General features: G+C 28.8%; 1 protein-coding gene across 8 annotated transcripts in view; it reads right to left on the bottom strand.

Moving 5' to 3' along the window:
• Positions 1-27,528, bottom strand: part of LOC121121727 (cell adhesion molecule Dscam1) — a 414,757-nt gene that overhangs the window by 91,175 nt on the left and 296,054 nt on the right. For 6 of the 8 annotated variants that reach the window (XM_071889819.1, XM_071889818.1, XM_071889821.1 and 3 more), the window contains 3 exons: positions 11,935-12,067; positions 5,654-5,877; positions 2,831-2,941 (listed from right to left, as the gene is read on the bottom strand). In XM_071889819.1, coding sequence (XP_071745920.1) covers positions 2,831-2,941; positions 5,654-5,877; positions 11,935-12,067 — 468 coding nt within the window. Of the gene's footprint in view, positions 1-2,830; positions 2,942-5,653; positions 5,878-6,606; positions 9,939-11,934; positions 12,068-27,528 lie in introns of those variants that run through there. The other 2 variants (XM_071889822.1, XM_071889823.1) reach the window with 1 other exon arrangement.

The raw sequence follows: 27,528 nt of genomic DNA, 5'->3' as shown, positions 1-27,528 counted from the left end.
ATCTAATGCATGTTGTATCATATCTGCGAAAGTACTGAACGTTTCTAAATGTGTATAATCATTGTACCGTAACAGTTTTCCCAATACACACCCTAGTAGAGCTCTAACTTATTATTGCAAAGCACCATATTTCTATAGTGCTTAACTAGTGCAGTAACCATTGATTGTTTTAGCTAAATTAAAAATATGAACACATGTTAAATAGTTTTTAAACTGCTTTAAATAAATTATATTATTAATCATGATAACTATAAGTGTCTATATTTATTTTACCAATTGTAAATAATATAAATTTACAGCAAAATTTTATTTCTAACTATATTTAAAATATTAAAGATAAGGAATCAGGAACTTTTTGGGAATCATTCCATCACTCCGAATAACCTTCAGAAGCACATAATAATCCTGTAATCCACTTAAGTTACTGATGAATCATATTGATCATATTTGCCGGAGAGACGGAAAACAACCATTGTCATTAACAGAGAAAAGTTGAGAGATGACTTCATTTTTATTAAACTGCCCTTCCTTTTTTTTAATTGGTTGTCGGCAAAACAAATCTTATATGTACGTGTATATATTTATAAGTACATTTTTAGTGTTATCACTCATAGAATCCAAAACAGTTGAACAAATCAAACCTCCTTTCCCTTCTCTCTTTCTATATATTTATCTTTCTCGCTGTCTCTTTCTACATCCCCCTCTCCGTCTATATTTTTCTATTTTAATTTTAGAATTGTTTAAATTTTGGATCTCGTAGCCGTAGAATATTTTTTTTTTTTTTTCAATAATGGATTATATGCAAACAAATTTTGGTATTTTTTGCAATACCTAAAAGTGTTCAAAGACTCATACTTTCTCAATTTGAGGCATTCATTTTCTGTAATTGTCATTAGAAGGCACTATTAGTTGGTTTGTATTGTATTTAAATAACCCAAAGAGGAATGTTGTTTATATATATATTGAGAAAATGTGTTATGATAATTAATATTTCGTAACAGACAAATTAAACGTGATAGCTGAATACATTGAACTTTTATTTGATTATCTTTTTATTTCAAGTAGTTCTTATGCCACCCAAGAAGTGATTCATCGGCAGAAGAATGAGTCACATAACGCTTCCAAAAATATGGAAGCACTTTCGAGGGAAATCCCATGCTACAGGACTGATCGGAATTGTATTCCCCTCTACTCAGTCCTGCACGTGAGTAGCATTATTCAGCATAATATATAAATAACAGATATTTATACCTCTTTATTTTTGATTGAAATTGATCTTCCTTTTTTTTTAAATCAAAATAATGTTTATTAATATAAAAAGCAGTAAATGGTTTTTTTCTGTGCCTCGGTCGGCTGTTTGTTATGACCCAGCCCTTGAGTGGCTCCCCCAATCTCTCAGTCGTTTGCATTCACTACAGCCAACCCCTTTTTCTTCTGACACATCCTGGCTGATAAAGAAGGGGAAATAACTGCTCCTCCCTCATAACAACTATTCAATTTTTTTTAAACTAATACAAATTTCTTATTTTGATTTATACATCAATTTCAACCAAAAATAACAATATGTTATTTATGTATTATGACGAAATATCCTTGAGGTAAAATGGCTTTAAGACAAAATGGTAAAATGTAAATTAGTTTAGTGTAAAAGTACCTAGTACCCAAGTAATTACCAGCAGGGTTTTTTTTTAATGATAATACTAGAAAAGGGTCACTCGGGCCAAATAGAGAGCGGGAAATCACATTGACAATGGTGAATATTATTTCTTTTTAATTTTTAGACCCCTTCGATACGGGTGACCATTATAATGATATGGCGATTGTATAATTAATACATATATATGTATATGTATTATTAGGAATTTTAAAAAAAATGTTGTTGTAAACTTCAAATAACATACCAACATATGTCAGCCTGAAAAAAAATATCTGCTCTTTTTTGGTCAAAAAATTGCCAAATCCAAGTTTGCAAACAACTTGTTTGGTACCAATTTTGAAAAAAAAAAAGTATAAACTTTTTATTGGGATTGAAGAAAGGGAAACAAACCAAGGGAGATTTTTCTCATACTTGCAAAACCAGAAAAGTTATAGAAAATAGTGTCTTGGATAAAATAACCATCGATAACTGGTTCAAACTATTATATAAAATGTTCTGGAAAGTGATAATACTATGTTGTACTTTTTAAGGTTTAAAATACCATCGTCAAAACGCTTAGTTTTGTCACATTTCTTCTTAAAAATTGAAAATTGACATTTGATAAAAAAAAAGTGTAAAATATTATTATATTACAGTTAAACATCTATTTTTATATGTCAAATTTTTATGCAAGCGTATTTAAGACAGATTTCTACAAACTTTATTGTTCTACAAATCCAATATTCTGTTGGAAATCTATTTTTTTGAACCTGAAAAATACAAAACTGCAATTTACAACGATTTCTTATTTTGCCCATATTTTTATTTTATTTCGACGTTGACTAAAACGTCCTTATTCTTATAGTTCTTTTTTTGAGACGCCAGTAACTTTTTGGTTTATAACTTAACCCCCTACTTAGTTTCTCTGTGCTCTTAAAAATATTTTTTTGTGTTTGGGGTATAAAATAATAAAAATAAAAAATTAAACAAACACAAATTCCATTATATATTTATAGAGATCGATATATTTTTACATGCATATTTCTGATAAGTCTTTTAGCCGGACCTATTTTCAACGTAGTGTAGTTCTAATTATAATAATTTATATTATACGACATCCATCCATTGTTAATGGTCATTTTCTTAATAGGTTAAAATAAACTAATAGTTAATATATATATTTATTTCACTTACCTCCGAAGACATCACATGTCAAGACTAACGTTGATAATTCATTGAAAGGTCCAATTTGTCCTTGAACGACAACACCCTTCTCATCAAGAATCAAAGACGAGATGGGAGGAACTGAAAAATAGATTGTAATGTTGAACATTCAATAATTTTATTATAAAGTACATATAATATTGACAAATCTGTAGATGTAATATATAGAAGTAGAATATGTCATTTCTACTTTATTTTTATTTCAAAAATGAATGAATAATAAAAAATAACAAGAAAATTGCTTTGGCTATTCAACTACAAATAATGAAAAAAGAAAAAAGAAATCTCCCTTCTTAACTTTGACAGATTCCTTTTAACTATTCTCTTTCTTCCCCCCTCCCCACTTTTTCAAATTTAATTTAAAAAAAAAAAATCTTATTATTTTTCTCTCAGAACTAGTCAAGTGTATAATAACGAAATGATTTCTTGATTCTTGGCATTATGAAAACCCACACCAATTGAATGAAATTACTTCTCATAAAGACTCTACTTCAAATAACAATCATTAATACAAAAATATATATTTATATATGTATTTTTTGTGCTTACATTAAATTATAATAATTTTTATTTTATATCAGGTCATTAACAAATTTTAAAAGAGTTGATACGTCTTAGCAAATATTAATAAGTTTCTGCTCGGGTTTTCTTAGTAGAAGTGTTGATGTGCCATAATTTTTCTCTTTATAGATCATGAAAATGTTTTGTGTAATTTACATTAAATAATATATCCTCTTAATTTATGGGACGTTAAATTTATAGTCAAGGATACCAATTGTGTCCCTTGTTTGGAGAATCCTTTATTTTGTCTTATGTTTGAAAACTTTTACCTTTCTAATACAATTTTCGTGACCTCTAAAGCCTTGTAATAAACGAGACCCTTTTCGACAGAAATCAACTATTCTCAAAAGGTTTACTAGATATCAAATAAAAGAAATCTCACAGGGGTTTTGCATATAACTTTGAGAGACAAAAATGCCTAAGGTCCGTTTAATTATAATGTAAGTGGACATAGGCCTTTATTATTGAATATACTGATGCAGGGTAACAGGAGAGTTTGTCTAGATAGTGCAGAGGTTAAAATTGCGCTGTTTAATTTATATTAAGTTTTCACGAGTTGTAATCTAGAACTTTTGTAGAATAGCCACCTATGTCCGAGTACTGAATGAACTCTGGTTACGACGAATCCACCCAATATTTAGTTGTGACTTACTTCTGAATGGAATAAATTGGAATTTTTGTTGAATATTCTTATTTTTTTTTCTGAAATTTAAGAATTACTAAATAAAAAAGACAAAGTCAAACAACCTCCAAAGAAAATTTTTAAAATGATCCTAAGCTTAAATACCAATTTGGATATCATTTTTATTACGTTTAATATTGTATTTATTTTTTTAGTAGTCAACCTTGTATTACGCGGAGAGGCAAGGGATACTGAAAAAGCGGGCGCTTAGTACAGGTGACGTCACTATGGAATTATAGAGACCTAGAATAATAATATAGAATTTTTATTCCCACAAAGTGAGATTTTTTACTACATTCCTTTCAGAGGGAAAAAAAGAAAAACAAGCTAATATGACTATTCTTTGTCTAGAATTGCATGCCTCAACCCATTAAGAATGAAGTGTAAATTTTTTAAATTGATATGTAAACCAATTTAAATATTAAATATGACCGTAAATATTTAATTTATTTAAACTTTGTTTTTGCTAACGATGCTTATGAAAATCTAAATATTACCTTATTATTAGTAAGGATTTTTTAGATATGAAGTATTTTCAATTCAAATATTTGTAGCTATATTCATAAGAAGAAGTTCAAAAATGGGGCATTTGCTATTTTTAATGTGGTGTTATGACATTTTTAACTTTTTTTAGACATACTTTTATTATGTTATTCAATATAGTAGAAGAATTAGTAAGGGGATATATGTACAAATTTTGAGACTGGTAAGATCCATTTTCTTCTATTTAAAAAATATAATTTTGACAAATGAGAGATTTTATCATATTGTATATTATGTGGACTGCAATTGGTTTTTCGTACATACCTTTTTTTTGGTAAATACTTAATTCTTAGATATTAGTCAAGGAGTAAATGTAAAAATTTTGAATGTTATAGTAATATAAAATTGAAAATAATTTTTTATACTCATCAAAAAACATTAATTGTACCTCTTTCGCTTCATAGCACGATTGTATTGGTATTTTTTTATTCATAACAATCTTCTTTGACTTTTTTTCTTTAAGAAAATTGTTTTTTTTTATTTTAAGACAACAAGGGCGGGATCTATTTGAAAAATTAATATGTACTCTTAAAATAGAGATTAACGTCAAGATGGAATCGCTTTTATAGACTTTACGCATAAATATTACGTTGATATATTTTATATTCAAAAGTTATAATGGATATTGGATGAATAAGTAAACTTCACTCTAAATCAAAAAATATCTTTTGAAAAGTGAGATGAATTTGCATATTAGTAAATGGTTTGGACGTCCTATATATATTAAAAACTTTTATAAAAATTGTCAATTTGCAAAATAAAGTTGAATAAACTTGGTTTTATATACATAAGGTATATTAAAATATTCTTTAGTATGTGTGTAACAAAAAGTTTGGAATATTGGTATAAATTTTGGCTTAAACTTTCTTTACCATGAAATATTAAAGTTATTTTTTGAATATAAAATGAATTTTTATATGTGCGACTGTTTAAATGGATCTTTTGGTTAAATTTTTTTATTTTAATATAATTTAAAATATAGGTGTCAGAATATTTTAGAGTCATACCGATTACAGATAAATTGACTTTCCAGTAACGTGTTGGGGAATGTTTAAAGTCAACTCTACAACGATAGGTTCCTGCGTCTTCATCTGTCACTCCAAGGAGGGATAGAACTGCAGTTGGTGCAGATCGAGTATGTAATTGAGCTCGATAAGAGTCCTGGTTACCATCATCTGCATTCGCCCATATTTTCCCATCAGAATCCGGTGTTTCATCCCGCAGATCAAAACTAAAATAAAATTAGTTATATAATTGAGTTTGTTTTTTTAACAAAATTTTAAAATATTTAAATGAAACAATGTATCTTTTACATACATAAAACTCCCAACAAAAAATAAGTTATACACCCTCTTGCCCTCATCTCCCTTAAAAAATATTTAATTAAATGGAGGAAAAAAAACCCAGCTCTATTGTTTGACTGAGAGTATACTTAATTTTTAGTTTATTCAGCTCTTCATATATTTGAAAAGAATACATTTTTAATTTCGTATTTTTTTACACTTTCCTTTGTGGTTGAATTTTTATTTGGATGAAGTTGATGTGAGTTTTAAGCGGATTAAGAAAAGCTAAAAACAAATTACTCTCTTGTAAAACAAAATAAAATAATAATCAACATTCAACAATAACGTTACTCTCTTTATTTCGCCATCTTGATTGTTTTCTTTTTTGATATTATAATATTCATAATGAAATAGTATGATTAAAAACTCCTTAAATCTTACAGTGATTTAAAACAAATGAATCAATAATGTTAATATAATAAATACAATGTTCATAAGCGAACCGTACTGTGGCATTTAGAGCTCCATAGAGCCATTATTACTATCAATCGATATTGGTTTATGAAAAAATTCATTTGCTGTCATACGGTTTATTATTAATTGCGATACGTAAACAAAAACGGCAATGGAGGAAAAAAGACCACAGATTGCAGATTTTCTCTGCGCCCATCACTAACAAAGGAAGTCGCAGACATTGTGAATTGCTCTGTTGAGCATGTTGGTAAGGTCGGAGGTTCATTATCTGAGGCAAGAGCCTCTTCAGGAAATAGAGGACACAATAAGATTATCACAGAAGACTCTGACTAGTGTGGCCTTTCAAATTGAAGCAAAGGAAGTGATGAATAAGGTTGTGAAGCCGCCGGTGGGACTACTTTGAAGGGGATCACTGTTGGCACCCAGACTCAGCGCCTGACCATAATGCCATAACAACTCAAGCTGGGTGCAAGGAAACCTCACTTTGTTTTTGTCTTCGAACTTGTATCCACCTCATCACCGTAGACTGCTCGCTACTAGACTATGAAATATGGGATTTCGTAGAGAGCAAGCGCTGCAAAGTTCGCCTCACCGCAATGTTGATTCCCTGAAAGCCTCTGTTGAGAAGGAGTGGGCGATAGTTCCAGGTAACTTTACCACAAAAAAAAATTCCGCGTAAATTTTCGCCTCTGATACTTTTCATCTCTTTGAGATTTTGCCCACTTTTATTGCTTTTATATTATAGTTTCATAATTTAACTTTAGTTTTTACTGTTGAAACATTCTTTCCTTTCTAACGATGAAGTTCGTTACACTTCTTCGAGCGTCAAATAATATCATGACTATGATTAAGGTGACACTAGTAAATTAGTCCTTTCGAAATTGACTCGTATCCCATATCTCTGACTTTTTTATCCTAATAAAAATATTCAATATATTATTTCATTTTTTAACATAAATAATAAAAAGGTAGTGAATTTGCCGGTGACGAATATGTAAGCAGTAAAAATTAACAATCATGGGCTGATCTGTCTAATCACTACGTCATCAAGGTGAGCAATTCCTTCTGGCTCAGACGGGAGATCATGATGGCCGTGGAACGAGTACATTTTAAGAAATAATGGTTGATATTATAAGGTTACTCCAAAATGATTGAGACTGCCCAATAAGAAAAAAGTTACATTCAAAAGTTTAAAAAAAGTACTCAATCATGTTACATAGTCTCCTCCGGCTCGGATAACATCATGGCAAAGGTTCCCCAACTCCCTAAATTGCCTGGAGAGCTCCTCTTCATTCACTAACTTCATCACCCGCTGAACATCGCATGTGAGATGTTCATGGCTATGGAAATCGCTTACGCAGAGCAGGTGCTTCTATTAAAGGAAGATAGATCGGTCACAGAGATTGATGGGACTCCAAAAAATGCTTCACGTGGTACTCAAAGAGCTCAATCAGGCCCCTATAGCACTTCACTCGCTCATGCTTGTTGACTTGAGAGAGAAAACGGGGTACCTACATACTGAAGAGATTTTTGAAGCAGAGATCATCCGTCAGGATCCTACAAACTGCTGTGGGTGTTAGGAAAAGCTCTATTGAGATTCTCAAATGCTCAATCGGGGTTTGTTCTTTACCAGGTCCTCGACTTGGGTGATGTTGTTGGGTGTCCTTGTCTCCCAGGGACACCTTTCTCGACCTTAAAATTACCTCACCAGCCCACCGAAAGAGGATTGTACAACTACGGCAGGGATCAAGATAAACAATAGTGACAATGTTTTGCCCTGTTTTTGCTTATCAAAAAGTGCGAGCGAAAATTGTGTTCAGCGACAAATGAAGATAGTGAACGAATATAAGGTATAATAAAAGATACATCTGATACTATTTAGATGTTGTTCTTGATAAACTTTACTTAAATCTTATAACCAAAAAAGCGGAACCATTTCCTTACGCACACAGTATGCACTTGTTGTTTCCATTTCTCTTCTTGGCTTTCCTTCTTTATTTGATATATTATATGTACACTAGTGTACATATGTAAGTATTTCTCATTCTTATTTTTCTATTACAATCTTTCTTAGTATTTACGTATCTCTAAAATATACTAAACACACTGATTATTTGGTCAAATGTTTTGTTGGATAAAGGGTCATACAGAAAAATAAGTATAAAAAGAAGAATGAAAAAAAAACAAAAAAAAACAGTACCAATAAGTAATATATTTATGTATATAGCCATATGGATAAAATGTGTTGTACAGCTCTGCTCTGATGTTTATTATACGCATAATGGATTGAAAGTCAACATATTTTCGTAGTGATCTATTTTGTATCTTTTGTTATTAGTGACAATAATAACAAGTATAAATGTGATGGTACGGTCTAAGGAAACACTCCTTTTCCTATAATTTTATCTTGGTACAGACATATTTGTACAACCAACCATTGGGGGAAAGTTGTAGGGGGAGGGAAGACAGAAAGAAAAAGAGAGAAACACAATGGTAGAAAATAGAGAAAATATGGTTCTGAAAGTCATATTTATCAATAAAAATAAAAACCACAATGTGACCCATTTCTTTTGAAGAACAAATGTATGAAACTACAAACGAAAAGACAGCAACATCATATTAACATTAAAAATTAGGTCAGTCTACATTAATTCATCAAAAATTCAATGAATAGCTCAACTTTTACAAAAAAAAAACAACAAGAAAAAAAAAAACACATCTATTAATCTAATGTTAGTTTTTAGAATGAATAGGCTTAAATATTTATCTCTTTTAAAACTAGTTATTGAAGTTTCATTATTATTCCTAATAAAAAATAATACTAAAAAAAGATTAGCAAATTTGCTAGTAGCGACATAGTTCAGTGGACAAAGTCCAAGAAGAGATTATTCTCTTCTTGGACTTAACGTACATAGGAGTATAATTCATGGTCGCTCCTAGAAAAGGAAACATACATCATGTATATGGAAGTCAAAGACAATTCCTAGGTCCGAAGTAATTATTTAAATACTACAGAGTGCGTCTACATAACTTAATTTTTCCAAAAGACAATTAAACAAGAATTATAAATCAAAAAGTTTTAGTCTTATTTCATGATGTTAGTACACGTTTAATGCTTCTTTTGCACCGTTTTGAAAATCATATCAGATAAGTGATGTTCCTAATAGTTCATACACAGAATAATTCGAACTTTCGTATTTTGAACACACGTTGATTTTTTCATATACGTATACATAGGTTCACTAAAACAAAAAGGCGCTAAAATTCAATCAAAGGGATAGAGTAAATAAAAACTCATATATCACGCAAAAATTAAATACAAACTTGTCAAAAATACTTAATCGTAGATTTTGTTTATAAAAGGACAATCCGTAATAAGACATTGAGGTAAAGTTTCACAACAGATCATTTATGCTCTTTAGCATCATTATCCGTAGAGTTATTTGCATTAAAAGAATTATGCAAATTTCAAATTATAAGAATGAATCCAAAAGATCTTTTTCTTTTTGTATGTTCGAAATTGAAGAAGGTAAATCGGACCAATAAAACTGAATTTTAATTAGTTTTTTAATTAATTTTTGATACAATCAAAAATAAAAAGTTATTATTTTTTTTTCTTTCTTCCCTTTCCCACCTTTTTCCCCTTTTGAAAATGAGACCGACACTAGTGACGTCACGTGATGTTCCTGACGTCTCTTCCGGTACATTTACGCATATACATAACTAAGACATTTTTACTGAAAAGTAAATGAAGGGTACTCACTTACGAGTATATCTAAGTATTTAAATTCCTAAAGATGCAATGAAATACCTGACCCGTTTCATTCGCTATTAATAATATATAAGTTTATGCATCACAAAGAAACAGAGAGCTACCCAATCTTTGATCTTTTTAATCTACAGTTTTTTTGTTACTCATTTTTACAAAGACATGTTTTTACTTGCCTAAAGCCATATTTTTTTAGCAAAACAGATTTCAAAATGTACTACCTTTGAAGATTTATATTTACTAAACTTATGTACAACTTATCATTTATACAATTGAGTTACATAAATGAAGAGCATTAAACAGAAATCATGACTGGGATAAAAGCTTACATTTTGTTTATCTCCATGTATATGTAGAATATCCCAATTTGCATTTGTTTCAAATTCATGCAAATTTGTGAATTAATTTTTTTACTAAATTACTTATTTTGAACTGTATACAGTGTATAGGCTTTATTTATTATTTAAATGTGTTTCTCTATTGAGTTTTTTCCCTATTGTAACAATATAACATACACAAGCAATTCTCATAAATCTTAAAGTGGTTTGAATAAAGAATCTTTTTTTTCCCTTACTTAAAAAAAGACTTTTAGTCATATAGGAATTTATGATAACGTGTATACATTGATAATTTTATTATCATGTGGGTTTTATTTTTATTTGAAATGACCTACATATTTACGTATGTACATAACTGATTTTTATACTAAATATAGATGATAACATCTTCAAACATACATAACGTATATATGTATTTTTCCGCTTAACTTATGTTATTTGAAAAGTACATACAAAATCATAAGGTGTACTTCATCACAATGGGAGGTTGTAAATATAAATCTCAATAAATGATTAAAAAAATTTTTATATAAATGAATTTTAAAATCTAATTTGGATCATCTTTATCCACGTACTTTTTTTTTTTTTTTTTTTGAAAATGTCGAAGAAGAATATTTAGGCAAAGGAATTAACATAAGATCAAAGAGCTACATCATTACGTGTTATCTATTTGATTTTTGCAATGAAGATGAGCCATGAGGACTGTTTTAGTTCAAGGATCTGAATAATTTCATAAAGATCAAACCAACTTTCAAAAATGAAAAAAATATATTCCAAAGTTCATGAGAAAAAGGAGTGTTTTTGTGTTGCTTGGTTTGCTCCTCTCTTCCTGGAGACACTCTTTCTGCTGTTAATGAGCCTTTTAACCTTACTGACAAGCTCAAACGAGCAATTCACAATATCAACGAATTTATTTACAGGGTAATGGGCGGTGAGAATTATTAATAGTTATATATATATAGCTGGTCAGCACAAAATGAAGCAACAATTATTTTCCTTAAAATTGAGTGAGGATTAAATTTGTTTTCACTGACGAATTATCATCAATTTCTGTAAACAAATTATTCATTTTAAAGTTTTGGAGACGCTTCAAATTGCACTTAAAGTATCCAAAATTGATCATCACAATAAAAGAATAATAAATGAAGATTCTATGATATGACTGAAGTTCTTAGATATCTTCACTCATCCCACAAATTTGAATACAAACCCTAATATAATTTACTTAAATATTTGTCTCTGAAAAATTGGGTTGGTTCATATATGAATTAAAAAAATTAATTGGGATTTTCTTTTTCGTTTGATTTCTTTTCAAGATTGTTTCTATGTTTATACACTATATGCAGTTATAAATGTAAAAATATTTATGAAATGTACTTAAATAATTATAATAAACAAGTAAATCAATGAATATATATCTGTACCTGAACAAAGGTTTTCCAAAACCATCCTTGTACCACAGAACCAAATTTACTTTGTCATTTGGAATCGTAGGCGTAATGTTGCATGGTAGATTTGTCAACATTCCAGCAACAGATTGCACAGATGTTACAGGAACTGAAAGATAAATGGATAAATATGGTAAAATAAATTTAATAAAAACGGTTCTATCTAATTTGATCATTTATCCAGAAAAAATAAAATATAAATAAAGAAGCAAAATAGGAAATGCACTTAAAGATTTGGAGAGTAAACTGCATTCAATATTGAGTTTATATAATAATAAGGGATGCTCTTTTTTTCGTTTTTTTTTTTGAAAATTACTTTAGTTTTTGCTCTCTTCCTTTACATACAAAAAATATTAAAAAAATACTTGATTATTAAATTTCCCCTTTGGCTTTCTACCCTTTTGTGCGTTTGCGTCATGTAATGAACGTGTGGCATATGTGTCCCAAAAACCAAAAACATATATCTATAATCGTTTAGAGAATATGTATGTTTGCATACACGTATGTGAAGCATTTGAAGCAATTTATACTTTAAAAGTATGTAGCAAAAAATCATAATTACCCACATGCATCTATTTGTGCATTTTCTTTATCTAATATGTACATTCAATGCACATGTATACGCTTGAAACAGTTTACATAGTGTCAATGTATGTATATGCGACCTATTCAAAAATATACCTATTTTGTTCAATTTTAATATGTTTCCACATTTAAACAAAAAAGTGACATTTTTCATGATTTTGAAGGTTAAAGGAAAGTTCACCGCGCATTTTTCACCCCTGGAAAGTTCAGCTCTCTCTTTTTATCCCAAGAAATGTTTATTCGAGGACAAGTATGTTCATCCCAATACGAGTTCATTCTTAGGAAAAAACATATTTTAATAAAATTATGATAATTTGATATAATTGCCACAGGGAGTAAAAATTAGAATAATAATAAATCTATCTTCAACTTCAAAAAATAAAAATATCTTAAAGCTATCTATCAAATGTGTTACAATCGGTGGTAAAGGTTTAAATAAAGTGTTATGTCAAGCATAACTTCTTAGTTTGATTAGGAACTTCTTTACAAGGAAAAAGAGTATACTATTGAACAAATTTATATATATATTTATATTAAAGAGTAGAATAAAATAATTACTACATTATTGTTTTTTTTATATTAAGTTATATACGAAATATATGTATACGAGGGTATGAATTTTCCTCGTAGAGAACTTGTCTTAGGGTAAAAAGAGTTAGTTGAATTTTTCGGGGGAGGGTATTAGGTAGTTTCTGTACAAAACACACAATTAAATGTCAAAAAATACATTTAACTGAAAGATGATTATTTTTTAACTATATAAAAAAAAAAAAAAATTTTAAATCTAGGTACCAAAATTATCCAGAACATTGAAGCTAAAGTGAAAAGCTAGGTGTAACGTTATTTTTTTTTTGGAAAAAAGTATAACTTTATTAAAAGATTACATATTTACGTCAATTTCTAATAGTATGAAAGTTTTTCCAATACCAAGTTAAAAATCAAAATGATTTACTTTTTACATTATTTTCTAAGACTTCAATAAATAAAAAACGTATCTGATAGCACATTAGTAGTCTTTGTTTTGTCATTTTAAAGGTTGGCTGATCTTACTTAGATGATTTCATTGTATCTAAATCAACTATTGGTCAAAAGAGGAGGATTTTCATTTGTAAAATTAGTGAAACTTACAGGTAATTAATTAATCCTTTCACATCTTAACGCATGGGGAAAAATACAAAACATATACATTAGATATATTAAATAAACCATGAATTTTCTAATCAACCCTCAAAAAACCTTCATAATCAATAAATTGAAATGAATAAATTGGTTTCACACTTTAGTTTAAAAGATACACATGTATATCTAATCATAATTGTAGCAACTGCAAATAATAAATAATTAAATATGTCTATGTATTAGGGATGTGTCGTTCCAAAAATTTTGACGTCTCGTCCTTAGAGACGTGTCCGAATCGGACGCAAAAGGCGTCCATGGAACAATCTTTGAAAAAATACGGGATCATACATATCTCACCATGACATCATTATTAATCAATCTTCAATCATCTGAAGTATCCTAGTTCAAACTTTGATTAGTGGGCTAAATTAAGAATAATGACAAATAATTATAGTGAATAAGATATATTTCAAGTTTTACTAAACTACCGGGTGCATAATTGAAAACTAGACATTTTGAATCCTGAGTTTGAACAAGTTTAATTTTGGAAAATCGGGAGCTACATTAATTAAACTTTGTACAAATCTTGCCTCATGTGTTGCAGTTTATAATCTTTAATGTAGCCTTCATCAACTTTGATAATGACTTTGATGTGCAGCTGGAAACTCTGACAAGTGGTAATAAGTAATTAAGGTTTATCGAGTACAAATTCCTGTGAAAGGAAGTCTTGACGGTTTCGAGATTGGGTGCTATTGTCAAAGAGGTTCCAGTTTCAACAAGGAGCTAAAAATGAAAGTCAAGCGGGTTGGAGGAACGGAGTGTTGGGCTCCAAAATGGACTGTGTAAACGTTGCTGTTTGTCCTGGGGCACCATCTTGTTGAAGCTCGTTTTGTTCCAATACTTTTTGACGCTGTAAATATGTAGTATGTTTGCTTGCGTAAGTTAAGTTTCGGATCTCGATTGTTCTGTGTTCTGCGTAAAGTGGAGAAGCAATTTTGATTATTTTGTCTCATAGATAGGCCATTTTTCGATTGATTTTCCTAACTTTTTTGGGAGGGGTGAGTCAATACACACAGTTTGTAAGCTGGTGGGAGGAATAATTTATTTCTCTCATGTCCTCAGATTTCAACTACTCACACGGTAATTTATATGGTAAACTAAATTTTTTATTATAATATTAGTGAAAATGATGACTTGTAGAGGGCGCTTTAAAGACTGGGACATATTTCAAGGACTAATAACAGGGACAAAACTAGGCGGGGCGTAAAACGGAGCTAAATAACCATAAAGCAAATAAATAAATAAAAATATATGAAACATTTTAATTGTGTCCTTTGTTGTTCTTCTTAAAGTTATAAAACAATGAAATAATTCATTACATTAAAGCCATATACAAATATATATTTATACATAAATAGGTAAATATGTAAATTGTTCATGTAAAAAAGCTTTATTTTTTCCTTCAAAAAGCCAATAGGTAATAAGAAACAGTATACCTACATACATGCAATATGTTAAGCATCAAATATATTTATTTCCTGTGTTCTTTTTACATCTTACATATGGAGTTTTTTTCTTTGTTTTTGTCTCTACGAAACATGCTTGTTTTTCTGACATTTATGATTTCGTTTCTTATAAAATTTAGAAATGACAGGTCATTTTATGAGGAATATTACACTGGGTTTTTTATCTCATGTCTATATTTCTCATTCCTCAGAAAGTTGTCTTTAAGCGGGATTCCAGAAAACAAATTTTTAAATTATGGGGTCCCTGAAAATATCGGGATTCTGTTAGTAAATGGTAAATACTGCTAAATTTTGGCATTTATTATTATTCTTTAAGAAGAAATATTAAATTTTCAGCTATTCCTACCTAGAGGACTTAATGGTATAAAAATATTTTCCTTTTTTTTGCTGATTTGCTTAATATTGTCAGCTAACCATATATTTCTTTGAAAGGCCTTAAAGATGTTTCACTTATGTTTTGAAGACTTAATTTAACCATTTATCATAATTAGCATCTAATTGCAATATATTTTTTACAATTTTAATGCGTTATACAGTGTATTATAAAAATAGATTAGCAACGGATTAAAAGTTAATAAAATATTTCCAAAACGATAGCATTTTATAGTTATTAATATTTAGATATTTAAATTTATATAACAAATTCCCCCATCTTTTGCATACAAAATATTTGGAAGGTACTCTATGCAGTTGACATATCTAACAACAAATATATCAGTCAGTTGATTAGTTAGATAACTAATCAACATATTTATTGTCTTTTGCTTACCTTCGTCAATGAAGTTAAACGGAAGTTATGTTTTTGCATCTGTTTGTAAGTCAGCCGGATTACTACAAAAGTTACCAATCGATTTTAATCTAACTTTGTACAAAGATTATATATTGGCACAGTAAGAGACCATAAAATTTTGAAGAGTCCAGTATTTTTATAGGTTTAATAACGATGGTTTATATAAAATATAATCTAGGAATAATAACCGTAGTTAGATTTTTTACTCTAACTAGTGCCTATTCTAGTTCATTTTGTTCTTGGTGCTTTTTGTCTTTTTGATCTTTTCCTTGAGTCCTATTGTTCTAAATATATATTATCAGTTCCATTTTTATCGTTATCGCTAACCGTGCACGGGTTTGGCTTGTAGAACATGCGGCTCTATTTTATAAAAAATATGTCACCTGATTTACACGTAAAACAATGAAATAGTAAGTGATGAACAAGCTAATTTTAGGGGGTTTATATGTAATTAAATGAAACTTAAAAAAAAAAAAAATTAAATTTGGGATTTCTAAAACCTCAAAAAACCCATGGAAAGCGCGATACCAAGAGAAAAAGTTTAGTAGTTATACATCTACATACATTTGGTTTTTCTATTTTCTTTATATGGACATAATTTTATATTGGAAACTTTTAAATTGAAATGAATAAAAAAATAATGCATTGCTATATTTATTATAATTATACAATTGAACCCATAAAAATACAACACCATTTAAGAGTATGAAGGAATCTGTTATTCATATTTTAAAATCCTAGGATAAGGGTTACCTAACTTTCCACTATCCCCACAACCATTTAGAGCTCACCGTCTTATCTGTTATATATATTTATGTTTTGTGTTATATCAAAATAGTATATTTATATGTCTATGCTTAATTTACAAATATCAAAAACCTCAAAATCAATTTGAGTCTAAATGTGAAAGGAACTCTTGTTTTCGCCAAGGGTTGGAATTACTGTGCTACCTAACTGTTGCTGCTGGTCAGTCAGTAACTTCATCTGGCACCCTTGCTGTGACATTCCTTTTTTACATTTATAGCTAATTTCCTGTTCCTTTTGATCATATGTTGTTCTTTCGTTAATCCCTATAATATTCTGAAAAATAAATAATTAAATAAATCCTTTGTTTCATATCATTCGTCTTGTCGAAATAAGGTGTTTAATTTTTACTATTTCTCCAGAAAAAAAGCGGATTTCGTCATACAGGATGCGGCATCATAACTTCCTTTTTTCAAAGCAGAATAAAACAAGTTTTATTCTTGTTTCACCTATAATGATAGTACACATTCAAATTAAAGTTTTTGAAGCCTCCTATACCCAGTGATTTTTTTTCTTCTTTTTTTTTGAATAAATTTTCATTGAGAAGTTTAAGAGGAATAAATATTTGATACCAGAAAAATGAAAAATTTAACTAACAGCAAAAGTTTTGTTACTTAATTAATTAGTTTGTTATTGGCCATTTTACGGGGGGTCTTAAGAATGTTGATTTTATAGAATAAATTAGGTTCCAATTGCTTGATCTGGACAAACAGTATATAAAAATGGATAAAAAGAACCGATTTTAATAAATTGCATCAATAAAAACTCAAAAGTTAAATTGAAAATAGTTTAATTTTATAAATTATTTTGTTAAACCAATTTTTGGTAAAATTTATTTTTAACAGCAAATGCACGTTCCTCTTTAGTGCAATGTATAATAGGGTTAGACTATATCTCCAATAAAACTTTTATTATCTCCCCTCTAAAATGAAACCACGCCCACCTTGCCACTTTTACAAGTATGACTAATAAGAATTATATGAAACTAAGTTATGTTACTGTACCCTGTATAAGGAGCTTACGTAGCTCCATCAGTACTTTTATTACCTTTAATGTATATTTTTTATGGGTGTAAGTCCTTTATTTGTGTATACAAATATTATTAAGATCAAATTTGTAAGTATGGAAAAGTATTGATATCTGAAATCGATGCAATAGTAATTTACATATACGTTTTGTAACAGTTATAACTAGTGAATTAACAAAAGAGATGGAATATTTAAATGAATAACTAATAGTATTTATATCGGTAATAAAGAAATGATTGAATTTCTATGAAGTAGACATTGGCATAATTTTTAACTTTTAAGAGGAAAATTACTAAATATACTTCTAGGATATGTTAAAATATTCAAGGGATTATAGGATAATCAATCGTAGTCAATGAAGGAGCATGATCACTCAATCAAAGTTACTTGAAAGCATCAATATTAATTAATAAATATGGATGGTGTAATAATTGTATAAGATATTATGAGACAAAGAAATTACAACATGACTTTTTCTAAATAGTAAAACTAAAAAAAATACGTTTCATATTAAAATAGAACAATATTTAAAAAATCTAGATTTAAAAACATTGCTTCGAGCAAAGTCCCAATATTTCGTACAAAATTTTTAATTTACAGATTTTTGTATGAAATTTTTAATTTAATTAGGGAAAATTGTCTGGCATGACATTGTAGCTGGAAAATTTTCAATTCTGGGGAAAAATTCTTGGAGCAGTGTATCATTTTGAAATGTATTTAGCAAAAAAAAAAAACATGTTATACTGTATAATTTGGTTGGTGAAACAATTTATCAAAATAGTATTCTCTCCACAAGACTTATAATAAACTAAATTGTAAATACTACTTCATCGGAGTTTGCATGAACCATTCCCAGACCCCTCATATATAATAATACAATTTGACCTTCAACCCGTTAAATCAAAAAATAAGTTCTAACTCTTATAATTACATTTTTGGCTTTCTTAAAATTAGATACATTTTTCCCCCATATAAAGACAGTATTGTTATCAATAAATTGTTTTTAAGTTCAAATAGCCTATTTATATAGCTTGATTCATATTTTTTCCTAATTTTATCAAAAAATACATACTTATATAGTTTGGGAAGTATAAAACTGGTTTGAAAAGTAAGAATACCTCAAATTAAACCGAACTCTTAGTTTTTAGTAGTATACATGCAATATGTTATTTTATTGTTGATGTCAATAGAACCAACTAGTTAATTTTTGTTTAAATGTCAGCATGTCCTTTTTCATATATTATTCATGTGAAATCTTGCTATTCAGACCATAAATAGATTCTTTATAAAAAAATTCAACTGATTTTTGTTTTTAAATTGATTTGTTAAGAATTTAACACATTAAAGCTGATAATCATAATGGCTACTTCAGCAATTTATTTAGTTAGAGAATCCCTAATAAGTAGTGATGTAAATGATATTGTATTGATAAGCTGGGCGCTTTTTTGGAATTGGTAATCTGAAGAATAAACATTCCATTCATCAGCTGTTGTCATTATTATTTAACTTCTGAGTAGTGAACTTCCTTTCCTGCTACATTCAATTATAATCAAAACCTGATTGAACATTTTTTCAAAAGGCGAAGAGTAATTTTGAGGATTTGTTGCAGAATTATTCAAATGCACTTCGTTGTAAAACTACAGACTGGTATAATCCCTAAATATATATTTATCAAAATAAATACTTCTTGGCTTGTGATTGGCTCAGATATGAGAAGAAATATAAAGTAAACTGGCTTGTTGGACTCAAATTGAATTGCAAATCTACAACCGAGTAATTCTTGCCAATGTTCTTGCTTTTTTCTTCCCCCCCCCCTCCTCTCTCGTCACAGCCAATTGTAGCTGATCTAAGAAACGTAATGCCAGTTAAGTTGCCCACCTACAAAACATTCTTCAAATTTTCAGGGTTACCATGTTGAGTTTCGTTTTTTTTAACATACTCGAAATACACATGATTTTCATAGCTACATATAAGTGTCTTTGTCCATATATAGCGCTCTACTCATCAATAATTCTATATATTAAAGGAATAGTAATTTTTATCTTTCATTTCTTTATCATTTTGATTAAATAAAGTATTACATGATCTAGTATAAATATTTAAAATGAGACACTAGGGATATTTAATAATTATATCCCTATGGATACAGTGGAGGCCGGATATCTCGAACCTAAGAGCTTTCACATATAGATGCAAAATATATTCACACATGAATTAATTACTATAGTTCTAATAGATTGTCAGCAGTTTACTTTATATTTCTTCTCATATCTGAGCCAATCACAAGCCAAGAAGTATTTATTTTGATAAATATCTATTTAGGGATTATACCAGTCTGTAGTTTTTCAACGAAGTGCATTTGAATAAGACCCATCAAATGTTGCAACCTTTCCGTTGTCAAGGACGGTTTCAGGAGTTAAAAAATTAAGTTTGTGCTAGAAATTAATATAAATAATATTGTTTGAGGAATAAATAGGTAGACCTTTTAATGTGTTGAATGATTAACTTTCAATGTATTATAGGAGATTAAGATATAATAAGATTTACATTACAAATAGGATAAATTCACTCTCACAAGGTTCTTCAGGGCATTCCCTTGTTAACTAACATGCATGCTGTGAAACATTATCACATAAATAGACATTAAATACTAATTAAACATACGAGAGCAATTGTAACACTTGTTGCAAATGATTTCTTTATACCAAGTGTTACAATGTCTGAAATTTATCATTAACGAGAGTTATTAACGTTTTTGATTTAATGCACCTCAATGGGGTTTGCACTTTGGGGTTTTAAATGTCAAACTACGACATAGCCTTTAGAAAATTTCCATATCTCAAAGACGGCTAATTATACATGTTGTTCTTTTTGGATAATCTTCCTATAATATTTTCAGGTATTGCGTTGAAAAGTAAACATCAATGAAATCGTTGCTAAAATGTTTATTGGATGTCCTATTAAATTGTCATGTATACCATATAAATATTTAGCCTTAAGTAATTATTTACATATTTTAAACAATATATTCTCGGTAATTTGAACAATGGGAACAAGAGAGACTGTCAGATCTTTGCATTAGTAGGCGCGGATTTGTCTTCTCTGCAATACAAAAGCAGCCAAGTCCAGGTGGTATATTAAATGAATATTTTTTAATTCATTATAAAATGGTATCTTTGTGCTGAATAAATTAAAATTGACCAATGAAAAAGGAAGTTGTTATCAATTATAAAATTAAGTGAAATACTTTTCAACACAACACCCAGTATGAGCTTTTATTTGTAAAATTATCAAATTAAGTTTTATGTAGGAAAGGATAATGAATCTTCTATTTTTAAGTAAAAGTACGTATTAAAAACCCCAATATTTAACTGTAGAATTAAGTATCATTACTATGTATTAGGTAAGTTAGGAAAAAACCTTTTGCAATTGGCTTAATAGAATTTGCTTAGTTTTATGTTTGTCTCATGAGATGTCTTCATTTTATGTTTTGTATCCCAAGTGAATGATGTTGAATATGCAAAAATGAAAGAAGGGGAAATGTAACAAAAATAGTCATGCTATAAAAAGAAAACGGAAATGGTCTCGAAGATCGAGAGGGGAAAATATGGATTTTCCCCCTCAGTTATACATATACATATATATGTGTACAAAAACCTACAATGAGAAACTTACCCTCCATGAAATGCGTGTATTACTCATAACTTTCTGCCCCCCCCCCACACAAAAAACTTCTCTTAAAATAGATGTAGAGACTGTTCATGTATTTATCACATAGTTTAACAGAAAGATTAAAGATGTATCAGGCTAAAAGAAGAAAGAGAAGCGAAGTAGGAAGATGTGAAAACGTTTTCTATTAATGGAGAAACAAACATCAAGAATAAAAAAGAAGAAAAAAAAAGATTTATTTCTTCTGTTTGCTTTTTAAACAAAGTATATATGACAAACCTTGTCGACAGAAAATAAAAGGAACATAATTTCTGAAGAAAGAAAGAAAAAAAAACATCATTTCTTTGACATAAATATCCTAAAAAAATAAATAATGAAAAAAAAATAAATAACTATGCTAATGGAGATCTATTTTGTTTATAAGAAGAACAACAATAAAATATATGTAGGTATACATATATTTTATATATATGTATGTACAAAAAAGAGCCATTAGAATAAATGGTTAAGAAAAGAAAGAATATGAAGGAGAGCCGATTGACTGACAACAATGAATATTATATGTACATTGACAACCTCCATTGTTTTAATAATATTTCTAAACCAATTTGCTTACTATGTGCTTATTATAACTATTATCAGACGGAATTATTTTTATTCATGGATAGGATCATCATCATGTAACCATTCAAAAAAGAAAAAGTAATAATCAGAAATCAGATGCTAATATCATAGCATTGTTATGGGAACCACACAGTTCCCCCTCCTTCTCATATACTACATACATAGAAGCATTTAAGCCTCACTCAGACGGCTAAAATTATGTTAGCATTTTTTCCTTATTGTAAATATCCTATAACAACAATATAATATATGTAGGGTTGTAAATCGTATGCAATTTTGATATGTAAAAAAAACCAAAAAAAAAAACCCCAAAAAATTAACAGGGTAAAAGCAGGTTATGATAAATAATGATAACAATCCGGTGTATTTTATGGCTTTCTCTTTGTTTTGGAATTGATAGTCTGAAGAGTGAATTTCCTTTTCCCGGATGTTGTTATTATAATTGAACTCATGAGTAGTGAACTTCTTTTCCTACTACATTCAATTATAACCAAAACCTGATTGTGCCCATAAAAGAGGAAGAGTAACCTTGACGATTTGTTGCGGAGTTAAAATAATAAGTCCTTGTTAAACTAAAGTAGAATTAAGGATGAACGTCCAAATAATTTTTACCAAGTCCCTGTTTATTCCCTTCCCCCCTCCTCTCTTGTCACAGCTGATTGTAGCTGATCTGTTCAAGCGTTTATTACAGCTATGTTGCTCTCTTTCAAAACATTCTTCAAATTGTCAAAGCTACCATGTTGATTCTCAGTTTCATTTTCTTTAACACGCCCAAAATACAACAGATTTTCATCATTTTATATGTATTTATGATATAGATAGAAGAGTTCCTCTCACGGAAAACTTCCCTTAACCAATTAATAAGAATGAATGTTTACATATACATATGATAGATATGGTAACCCGTCTTAACTCTGACATTTTGAAGAATGTTTTAGAGAATGATAGCTTAGCTTTCATGAATTCGTATTAAATAAGCTACAAATAGCTATAAAAGGAAGGAAATGAGAAAAGGGCCCACTCACTATCAAGCAAGAACAGATGCAAGAGTGCCACCGTTCTCGATCCTCAATTATACCTTGAGTCCGTCGAAGACCCATAATTCCCAAACAAATCCTCCATATTATTATCCTTAATTAATGAGCATATACTTAATACTTATAAATTATCCCCTTAAGAATTAAAGAATGATTATAACAGTTTCAGAAAATAAAAACAATATTCAGGTTGCAAAAAACAACAAAACTCACACGCTAAAAATGCTTAGGATTTACAACCCTATACATATATCCCATTGTACTAGGTAGGTACAAGAAAACTTTACATAAATGATTAATGGTTATTTAGTTTTCACTTAAACGTATAATCCATTATATTAGACATTTGTATATACATTTTATTATTACCAATAATAAGAGTACATATAATATTGATTTTAACAAAAGAGTATAAAAGCACCCATGATGCAAAAAAAAAAATGCAAATGAATTATTTTAAGAAAATCATATTTTTTTTATACACACTTCTATTTTACATCGCAAAAAAGTTTTATTTTAAGCAAACTTCATTAAAATAATTTATAAATATATGATTTGTTGTCATATTATAAAGAGGTTTTAATTGTAGATAGTTTTATAATGGTCTAAATGTGTTTTAAAGATATATAAACTAAACTTTTTTGTGGTTTTATAGTCTATAAATCAAGTTCCTTATTTCAATTTTTTTACTCATTATATCCAGAGATATGTGATTTGCAACATTTGAACAAATATGGGATTTTCTCTCACAGACGTATTTGAATCACTACACTTTTCAAACCCAAAGAGAGCTAATATTTATTTGGCATATAATTTCATGAGTCAATCACCTGATTCAAAGAAAATAAATTTATATTACCACCAAATGTGCCATGAAGAGGGAGGGAAGAATGATTATGTGCTTGCCAAGAATTGTATTCAAAAAAATTATTTGTCCCATTCTTTTACCAAGGATCTATGTGTACTATTCGTACCTACTGATTTATAACCGTATTGAGCTAACTTGAGGAGAGTTATTTATTCATAAAAAAAAACATTAATGATTTCGAGTGTGTATTTATATGAATATACCTATGTCATCATAATTGAAAAAAAAAAAAAATTATAAGTAGAAGCAATATAATTAAAAGTAAAATAACCTAGAAAATTTAAAAAAAATAGACATTAATTGAATTTATATGTACAGGGTAGGGATTTTAAATCTGGATCATTTAAGGGTAATATAAAATGTAATTATAACTAATTCAGAAATTCACAAATATTTTTCTCTTACATGTAGTAGCCCATAGTGAAGTAAATACCTCAAACCAACCCCATCAAACCTGGCCTTGAAACTGGCACAGACCTTGGTGGGGAACTTATTTTCGATGTTGCCCACTGCCCGAGAATGGAAGCTTGCAAGGAGTCAACAGTGTTATGATCACTCTCTCTTGGACTCTCTCTTCAAGATACCCTATTCATATTAGTCTAAGGGGTTCAGATCCGTGTAACTAGGGAGTCAAATTTCATTTGCACAAAACACAAAGATTTTAAACATGTTGCTTTTTCCAGGATAACCCCGCTTCCTATTACACGATTTGGACAAACAACAATAATTTAAATTTTTAAGATGACATTGATTTATATATATATATATTACTATGAATTTAAGGTCTCTAGCATCAATATTTATGAAGTTATTTGCATCCTTGGACGTGTGTCCGGTACAGAGGCGCAAAATAATGACCACACAGAGTTCTTATTTTGAGGACATTTCAAATACTTAATATGTTTTCTTATTTAATTTTCTTATCTAAAACTGTAAAGCACACTTTTATAAGGAATTTAGTTGTAAATTTGTTCTAGACTTACAATCCCTACTCTCTATGTAGGCATATATGTCAATGAATGTGTAATCTAACTTATTTATATGAGTTACCCAAAGTAATGCAAATATTTGGGATATCCTTTGTATATATTGTACATACCTTTCATCAAACTATGTAAGATCAAAGGTAAGTAGTTTTAAAATAGGTAGTTATTCAAAACAGTATTTTAATATGTACATTGTATATATATATATTTTTTAAAGTGGAGTAACATAAAATGTTTTTTTGAAATAAATTTTTGTATGTTAAATGAGGATAAAATTTTATACATTTATTTTATTTCTAATTGGATTATGTTTTCTCCCATTAAACGTAGGATAGAGATGTAACTAATGTGTGTGTATGAACGTAAGTACATATATGTTATATTTGGAATTACATAAATGAGAAGTTCCAGCACAAATTACTAATGTGGAAAAATCGTCTTTCAAGTGTGGTTTGTTTCTAGTACATTACACTCTACACAGTCATACATTTTTTTTTTTAAATCCACGAATATACTTGTACCTCAAAATATAAAAGAAAAATTCTGAATTGATTTATTATGCCTTCATTCAATAACTGCCCTTTTTTTATTCATTCACACACATACACACGCCAAAATAAAGATTTTTGTCATTTAACTTGCCAAAAGAAATTTCTTTTTTTTTTTAAAGTTCATTTCTTTTAAATAAAAAAAAAGTTATTTTTTCTGTATAATAATAAATTATATGCAAACTTTTTTAACTTTTATTTTTGAACATGATCAAAAAGAAATTTTCAAACTCTTAATTGCCAAAAATATGTTATTTCTTATCGAATAATGAAAAAACAAATTGGAATTTTTAATTTAATTAAAATAAATGTTAGTTATAATCAAAATTATATTGATTTAATTATAAGTTATTCAATTAAGAGTAATAAAAAAATCGTTCTTCAATTTTTGTACGATAGTTCAAACAGCAGAGTAATATACGTAGCAAAATTTTGTTATAGACCGACGTAGTTATTTTTATAATTATGTAAGAAATAAAAGGAGATATTTGTGTAGTATTGTTTAAATTTATTAATTTAAATTACAAATTTAAAAGAAAAAATAACATTCTTTCTATACTATAGTTTGATGTTGAAAAATAAAGCCTCTAAATAGATGAGCTTTCAGAAATATTTTTTGGCGGGAAATCTATCTTTTTATTTTTAATGACTAAGCGTCCTTTTTGTTTTATTATAGAATCTGTCACAGATAAAATCACTATTCTGATGGGGGGGGGGATTGTTTTTAAAGTCCATATTTATAATGCATAAGTATCACCCAATTATCAAAGAAAGGTCAGGTTCTTCTTTATACACCGACATCAACTCTCTTTACTATTATTGGTCGATAATTGGGAGTTACTCTCCACGGGTATCGACCAATAATAGTCCAACAGCACCCACTACATTATGACTGCCACCCAGGAGCACTCTAGGTCCTTCATTATACCATCATCACACACTTGGTACTTGGAGCAAATCAGACACCTTTTGTATTTTTGCCTCCGTGCTGACAACTGTTGTTTTTTGAAATAGTCTTTACTTTTAATAGCACTATCTGTTTTTTTTATTTTCACCTTGAAGTAATCCAGATTTATTTGAAGTCAAGTCCACGATTTACCTCGTACATTGTAGATATTTTTCTTTTACTAATTTTCAATTCAAAAGTCTAATAGAAAATATATAGCTGTAAAACCATTCCTTCAATTTTTTAAGGTTATTTCCGGCCATCTTGTATATTTGTTAGTTTTTATAATTTAATTTAAAATTGTGTTTTGTATCTTACAAACCTTATAATATTTAAATCTGTAAATAGTATTTTTTTTTTTTTTTTTTTTTTTTTTAAATACCAAAAAGTTAAGATTAGAATATTCGTCTTTGATCTTTCAAGATGCAAAGGCCCATTTATATAAAAAGAATTGGCAACAATTAACTTTATGTATTTATTTAAAAAAAAATCTTCATACTTAGAAATATGTATATACGAGTATACAAGGAATTGCAACCCTTTTGTCATTTCTCTCCTTTTTTATAATTTTTCTCAACAAAGAGAAAGTGATTTATGATTTAAATTGTGCCTGGTTATGCAAATATATATGTGTATATAGTACGTTACATATGTACATGAATAAATCAAATTTATAACACCAAACTTTTCCATGTATACAAACACATACTATATAGAAGACTTTTTTTTTGAAAAAGAAACAAAAAAAAAAAAAAAAACCCACCAAAACATCTACCACCACCACCACAAACAACCAACCATTGATAGATGATAGTCTTTGTACAAGTGAGTCATTAACATCTTCATATCCTTTTAAAAATTTATACATATAAATTACATACATAATACGAGAAAGAACAATAATAATTTTCTAGAACGTTAGTTATTTAAAGTCCCCTTCATACAGACATACATTAAGAACAACCACTATACACAAAAAGAATATTCCCCTTCGATGGTTTTTACCATCATATATTGAACCAAAAAAAAAAAAATCTTTT

The sequence above is a fragment of the Lepeophtheirus salmonis genome, chromosome 7 (assembly GCF_016086655.4).
Source record: "Lepeophtheirus salmonis chromosome 7, UVic_Lsal_1.4, whole genome shotgun sequence".
NCBI lineage: Eukaryota > Metazoa > Arthropoda > Copepoda > Siphonostomatoida > Caligidae > Lepeophtheirus > Lepeophtheirus salmonis.
The sequence above is the reverse complement of the archived record's forward strand: the minus strand, read 5'-3'. Positions and strand labels throughout refer to the sequence as shown.